Raw genomic sequence first — 8,142 nt, 5'->3', positions numbered from 1 at the left:
GAGGAGGGGGTTGAAGCTCTGACCTGGTTCTACTCTGGGCACCGGTCTGCGGCGGTCGTGGCAGATAAGGATGTAGAAAACAGCGAGGCAGCACAGCTCACCCAAAAACATGCACACGGCCTGGAGAGATGTGGTCATAAAGACGTGAGAAAAAAAAAAACAGTGAACAGAACAAAGCAGAAGACATGTAGAGAAAAGGATGAGTCAGCAGTAGTCCCTCTGTACCAGCAGGCTGAGTAATCAGCTCACAGGAAACCGATGACACAAAAGGTTCAGAAGAGGGAACCTGAGTACGCCAATCAATCATCGCCAGATCACGAGCTCATATCCCAAAGGACAACCCACTGTCGAAAAGTTCGCCTTCCTCTTTCATCCGAAAGCTCAGGCGTCCATCACGTATCGTGATGCAGTTAGCGCTCTTTTCCTTTGTCCATTAAAGCAGTGACATACTGACAGAAGCACTGACAATCTTCCGCAAAGTCTTTACTACTACTACATTATCGTTACTATAGAAACTAACAACACAGGGACTTGATATGATACACACAACAGACTAAAATCAGGTTTAATCGTCGACAAAACATTTGTTTTACGTTAAGGGAAGAATCTCGGTTGTCAGCAAGTTTCCAGCATCTTCAGGCCAAAGGTGTTAACTCTACACTTTCATCTTATTAACTTCTGAGCCAGCATGTCTGTCGAATACCATAAATAAACGAGAGAGAGAGAGAGCAAGGGAGAGAGAAAGAAAGAAAGAAAGAGAGAGAGAGAGAGAGGAAAATAATCAAACTACCAAAACATCACATCTGGATGCATTACACCACCCTGTTCTCCGCCTCCAGATGTATGATTCCTTACAAGTTTAGAACTGTGATTAAATTAAAAAACTGCTAATTAACACTTGTAGAATTCCAGCTAGTTAGTCAGCTAGCATTAACATACAAATAAAATGAGGATAAATAGAATATTTACCTGTAGGAAGGGATGGGAGAAGCCGTGATCAGGAGCACCAGAGCAGCCAGGAGCGGAGAACATGTCAGCCCATCTGTTGTTGTAGTGAATACAGGCATTTTAGTCGTATAGTTAATCATCATCACAGGAATCCTTTAACTACAGTAAAGTGACTGTTTTTCTGTCGATGGACATCATATGCGATGCTTTTCATAGCACATTTCAGTTTAATGTGATTTGTTTAACGATTTCTGGATGTTTTGCACTCTGTCTGAAGTCCAATATAGACTTTTAGGTGTTAATGGAAAGAAAACAGGCTAATAGGAGGAAAAATACAGATAAAAAAACAGCCAGCCATGCAGTAATGACTTGAAGCTGAAACTTTACGCTTAAACAAACACCTTTTTCACAAGTTTGAACATGGCTCTTTAAAATGAGAGAGATAAAAGACATTTACTCAAGTCACACATTAAGTCAAACAACAGCACCATAATCCTGCTGACGAGAGCTTCACGAGAGCGATCGGCTTTCTACGAACAGCAGTCAGACTTTGATTAAGGTTAAGCATTCGTAATCTCTCCTCTCATCTCATCTCGTGATGGTAATTTCGTCTCTCTTGGACAGACAGACCGTTAAAAGGAGCGTGACTGCCATGTGCTCTGAATACCAGTTGTGTGGAGTTGCTACGGGTTTGAACAGAACATGACCTAGTATAGAAATGTAACCAGTATCTCTACAGGACACATTTTCTTCTTGTATTTCATCCTTTCACTTTGACTTTCGACATCTGTATTTCTACCGACTGCTGAAAAGCAGCTCGACAGATTTAGCTCATGTTACGCACACGATCCGTCACACTTGTTGAATAAAAAAGCATTTCGTTTTTTGTTCAGTGAAAAAAAAAATTATACCCTAAAAATAATTAAACAAACAAACAAACAAACGGCTAGATAGATATCGAAAAGATATGTAAGGAAACTTTACCTACAATGTTAGAGCTAGTTAAAGATGATTTCACCTTTTTCACTCATTCAGTTTAGTTAAATATGCATGAAATTAAAAATAATAATAATAATAATAATAATAATACACTGACTATGCAAAGATCGAGCCAAATCAGCAATATAATCATAAGTCATATGTTTAGAGGTGATCAGACTGCACACTCAGCATCGAATGACTCTTTACACCAGACACGTGATGAATCGTTTTAATTTCAATACATCACATACATTATAAAGTGCACCATGAGTTTGGTACAGTGTGAATTATGTAACCATAGGTAAAGGGTCAGCATTTCCCCTTGGCTCTGATACAACCACCACCTCCTTGATTCATTCTGAAAGACTAAATTAAACCTAGAAAATTTAATTAGCAAAACATTTCCATTATTCATAGACATTTGAAGGATTTTTTTGCACTATACAATGAACGCACATGGAATAAGCATGTAAATCTCTGTAAACAAAAAAATGGTACGGTCCGTTGTGGGGGTGTTCGAAATGGGGCTTTTCGTATTTTTCTAACACAGCTTGATAGGTATTATTGTTTTTCTAGTTAATAAGTTATTGCAGTTCGTATTCGTACATTTAGTGCACGTATGTTTTAAAAGAATCAAGCAATTAATTTGTTACGTTTTTATTTACGAGTCAGCGCCCCCCCCTAACATTCACCGTTATAAACACAGTGTTTGTGTTTATGCTTATTAAATGATAAACTTACTTTGCGGATAGTGTGTTGATGGAGCCTGTAGTGAGCATCAAACCAGCTAGAAACAGTTGGTACTTCGTCCAGGCCATGATGAACCCCTAATGAGCAGAGCCAGCATTAGACACGGTGTTTATGCTGCTCCCTTTTTTTTCCTCCTTTTCGAACGTATGTAACGACGCAGCAGCGGTCACATGACTAAAGGGTCACATGACTAAAGGGTCAGCTGACGTGTCACCAGACCTTAGCTCTGGTTTCAGATCTCAGTGCACTTTCAATTTATACCACTGCTACTGATAATAATACTACTTATACTACTTCTGTTACTACTTCTGTTACCAAACACTACTCTACTTCTTCTACAACTGCTGATAGTATTAAATATTACTACATCTACTACTAAATACTATTAATACATCTACATCTACTACTACTACTACTACTACTAAATACTATTAATACATCTACATCTACTACTACTACTACTACTACTACTACTACTACTACTACTACTACTAAACACTATTAATACATCTAGTACTACTGAATACTGTTACTACTGTACATCTACATCCACTACTAAATACTATTAATACATCTACATCTACTACTACTACTAAATACTATTAATACATCTACATCTACTACTACTACTACTACTACTACTACTACTAAACACTATTAATACATCTAGTACTACTGAATACTGTTACTACTGTACATCTACATCCACTACTAAATACTATTAATACATCTACATCTACTACTACTACTAAATACTATTAATACATCTATTAAATACTATTAATACATCTACTATTACTACTATTACTACTACTACTAAATACTATTAATACATCTACTAAATACTATTAATACATCTACTATTACTACTATTACTACTACTACTACTAAATACTATTAATACATCTACTAAATACTATTAATACATCTACTATTACTACTACTACTACTACTACTACTAAATACTATTAATACATCTACTACTACTGAATACTGTTACTACTGTACATCTACATCCACTACTAAATACTATTAATACATCTACTATTACTACTACAACTACTACTACTAAACACTATTAATACATCTACTAAATACTATTAATACATCTACTACTACTGAATACTGTTACTACTGTACATCTACATCTACTACTAAATACTATTAATACATCTACTACTACTACTAATACTGAATACTGTTTCTACATCTACTACTAAATACTGTTACTACATCTACTAAATACTATTAATACATCTAATACTATTAATACTAAATACTGTTACTACATCTACTACTAAATACTACTACTAAATACTATTAATACATCTACTAAATACTATTAATACATCTACTATTACTACTACTACTACTACTACTACTACTACTAAATACTATTAATACATCTACTACTACTGAATACTGTTACTACTGTACATCTACATCCACTACTAAATACTATTAATACATCTACTATTACTACTACAACTACTACTACTAAACACTATTAATACATCTACTAAATACTATTAATACATCTACTACTACTGAATACTGTTACTACTGTACATCTATATCTACTACTAAATACTATTAATACATCTACTACTACTACTAATACTGAATACTGTTTCTACATCTACTACTAAATACTGTTACTACATCTACTAAATACTATTAATACATCTAATACTATTAATACTAAATACTGTTACTACATCTACTACTAAATACTACATCTAATACTACTACTACTACTACTACTACTAAATACTGTTACTACATCTACTACTATATCTACTATTACTACTACTAAATACTGTTACTACATCTACTACTGAATAATATTAATACATCTACTACTACAAAATACTATTAATACATCTACTACTACTGAATACTGTTACTACATCTACATCTACTACTAAATACTATTAATACATCTACTACTAAATACTGTTTCTACATCTACTATTAAATACTATTAATACATCTAGTACTACTGCTATTAAATACTATTAATATATCTACTATAACTACTACTAAATACTGTTACTACATCTTATACTACTAAATACTATTACTACATCTAATACTTTACAAATACATTTCTACTTCTACTAAATACTATTAATACATCTACTACTATTACTACTAATAAATACTATTAATACATCTTCTACTACTACATACTGTTCCTACTAAATACTATTAATACATCTACTACTACTACTACTACTACTACTACTACTACTACTACTACTACTACTACTAAATACTATTAAAATACTAAATACAACCAACACTACCAACTACTGCTTCTATTAATACTACTACCATTACAGCTACTGCTGAATAGGGGTTAAACTTCAGTGCCAGTCCTGGGCCTGAATGAAATGGGAGGGTTGCATTAAGAAGAGCATGCAATTTAAAGCTGTGCCAAAATTCATCCCTCCACTGGCTTCTGATAGCTGAACGCATCAGATTCAAAACACAGATGCTGGCCTACAAAGCCAAAAACAGACCAGCTCCCTCTTACCTCAAAGCCATCATCACTCCTCACACTGCACCAGCATTAATGTATTCAATAATAGAGATTTAAGCACTTCTATATGTCGCTCTGGATAAGGGCGTCTGCCAAATGCTGTAAATGTAAATGTAAACGGAAATGAAAAGCATACCAACTGGCCTGGTTGATAGGGTGGATGGGGTCATCTTTGGCGATTGGCCTGCAGGCACTGGTGCCGAATGACATATTAAAGGCGCATGTGTGCATTCTCCCAAACTGTCTGACTCAGAAGAAGCCAATCATCTACAGTATGGCCGGCACATAAGATGGTTCTCCAGACCAGGGGAACAAGAGGGGTTGATAACCCAGGACACGTTGGAAAGGTGTGAGGCCGGTGGAAGAGTGTATCAGGAAGTTTTGGGCATACTAAGCTTATAGGAGAAAGTTCTTCCAAAAATGCTGTTCATGACTACAATTTGTTTGCAGGTAATGGCCCAGTTCTTGATTCAGACATTCTGCTTGACCATTATTGGTTGATTGGTTGGTAAATCTAGTAGTCACAGCAGCCACAACTAGCAGTCCTGCAGATTCAGTGCATTCAGTGCAAGCCTTAACATATTCCGCTACACCCTGGCAAAGTGAACCGGCATTAATACATTTTGGACTAGTGTGGTGGTTTGATGAATGCCGGGGTGACCGAAGCTGGGTGTATGGGTTGGTTGTCCAGCACCCTGATTTTTATGGGGGCAGTACAGGGGATTGTGGGTAGTTGCAGTTCCTTAATTAGTTGACTGTGGATCATGTTGACTCCAGACCTGGAGTCCACTAGGGTCGATAGACAACACAATTTATTGGCAAAGCCGAGTTTAATTGTCACTGTAAAACTAAAAGAACAACAGCGCAGGCCCATCTTAGCAGTGCACAGTAAAAGTACAAATGCATGCACAGATGGCACTGTCGCTCCTCTTTGGAGATCCATGTTCTGTATAGTTGCATGGGTTAGTGAGTGAAAAGGGTTACCTGGTGTAAGTTATCCTTAGATATGGTGTTAGCTCAGAGCTGTTTGCCGCAGAGATTATCCTGAGATTGACCAGTCTGATCTATTGTGAGAGGGGCATATCTTTATCTTTAATGATACCTTTATGGCATATGGCACATTTTCTAGAGTCTGCTTGGTAGGCCTCTGGCTGGTGTGTGAAGTTGGCGGAGGAAGCCTTCACAGTGATTTGATGAGCCGCCGTGAAATTCTTATAAATATCTTTCTATCTGGTGTGGGTTAAATTGGGGGTTACCAAACTAGCGTTTCATTTCTGGCACTCTGTAAATGATAATTTACAAGCAATTTGCCTTTATTTTTTCTTTACACCTTAGGAATTTAGTGAACTTGCAGCATTTGTGATGCAGAAACAACAATGGGCAATATTGAGTAGTGCTAGCAACAAGCTATTTCACTAATATTAGTATTATTGATGATCACCTTCATTAACTTTATAGTTGTTGATGTCTCTGGGTGTCTTATTCTATCAAGTCACGTTTAAATGAAAAGTGTGTTTTTTTTTAATCCTGACATGCTGCATTGGGGGGGGGGGTAAGCACTTCAAAAAATCAGCACTTCAAGTTTCTTATAAGTCTTTGATCCCTGAAAAATCAAATTTTTTCTCAGACCGATATAAAGTAAGGGGCACGGTGGTTTAGTGGTTAGCATGTTCGCCTCACACCTCCAGGGTTGTGGGTTCGATTCCCTCCTCCGTCTTGTGTGTGTGGAGTTTGCATGCTCTCCCCGTGCCTCGGGGGTTTCCTCCGGGTACTCCGGCTTCCTCCTCCGGTCCAAAGTCATGCATGGTAGGTTGATTGGCATCTCTGGAAAATTGTCCGTAGTGTGTGAGTGAATGAGAGTGTGTGTGCCCTGTGATGGGTTGGCACTCCGTCCAGGGTGTATCCTGCCTCGATGCCCGATGACGCCTGAGATAAGCACAGGCTCCCCGTGACCCGAGAAGTTCAGATAAGCGGTAGAAAATTAATGTATGAATGAATTAATGAATGAATGCTGCATTTGCAAAATAAAATGGATAAATTTTCCTATCCATTTAACTTCACTAAAAAAATTTGCATTTTATTTCAAATCGCACACTTATATATGATTCTAGACTGAATCATCAAGCACTAACACAAAACAGCTTTCCTATTAAAGCTAGGGTTTGAATTTTAAAAACCTCACATTTTACCACCAAACCTACTGTGTACCAATTCTCTGGATTTTCTAGATTAGTAAATACCTTGAGTGTAAGGTCAGAGTTTTTGAGAGACAGAGACACAGAGAGAAATTAGTTTTTGAGACACAGAGAGATATTAATGCTATATTATAAATCTGGAATTTTATTTAAAAAAATTGTAGTGTGGTTAAGGTTTAGAGATTTAGAACATTCATGATGGCAAGTTGAGGTTGTTTGCCTGGAATAAACCATTTTTGGGTTAATTATAAACCCTACCCAAGGACATGGGAAATAAATATTGTTGTTGAAGGTACCATAGCACCATCAACTCTCAGAAATCCTTTAAATCTAAATGTAACTGCAAAATAAATAAATATATATAAATATATATATAAAAACCTTCAACACTAAAAAATAGTATTTGATTAGTTTTGAGTTATTCTGTTAAAGAAATACTACAGTGTTTTATCAACAATTAAAATTTTGTTTTAGCTCTTCCACATTACATTTAATGTTACAAAATGTCTTCAAGCTTAGTTAGAGTCTTTTGTGCTTTCTGGTTTCTCTGTGGGATTTTTTGTGTGTTCAAGACACACACAAAAGAGAAGCTGGTGAGGGAACGACCGTATCTGCAGGAACCAACCTCTGAGTCAGCAAATTTTTACAGACTCACTTGATCAGAAATGGTTTTATCTGTTTATTTTAAGGTTCAGATCAAGTGATCATCCTTAGAATGACCTG

At 36.3% G+C, this 8,142-nt stretch overlaps 1 protein-coding gene across 1 annotated transcript in view; it reads right to left on the bottom strand.

The window, feature by feature from the left end:
• The window catches only part of slc35f6 (solute carrier family 35 member F6), a 6,271-nt gene extending 3,420 nt beyond the window's left edge, over positions 1 to 2,851 (bottom strand). Inside the window, exons 1-3 of the mRNA XM_047801928.1 lie at positions 2,671 to 2,851; positions 970 to 1,042; positions 1 to 120 (exon numbers count right to left, since the gene is read on the bottom strand). The exon at positions 1 to 120 is cut by the window's left edge and continues 52 nt beyond it. Of these exons, the coding sequence (XP_047657884.1) occupies positions 1 to 120; positions 970 to 1,042; positions 2,671 to 2,747 (270 nt within the window). The 5' untranslated portion in view covers positions 2,748 to 2,851. The remainder of the gene's footprint in view (positions 121 to 969; positions 1,043 to 2,670) is intronic.
• Between the last annotated feature and the right edge of the window lie 5,291 nt (positions 2,852 to 8,142).

Source organism: Tachysurus fulvidraco, chromosome 16 (assembly GCF_022655615.1).
Source record: "Tachysurus fulvidraco isolate hzauxx_2018 chromosome 16, HZAU_PFXX_2.0, whole genome shotgun sequence".
In the NCBI taxonomy this organism is placed as follows: Eukaryota; Metazoa; Chordata; class Actinopteri; order Siluriformes; family Bagridae; genus Tachysurus; species Tachysurus fulvidraco.
The sequence above is the reverse complement of the archived record's forward strand: the minus strand, read 5'-3'. Positions and strand labels throughout refer to the sequence as shown.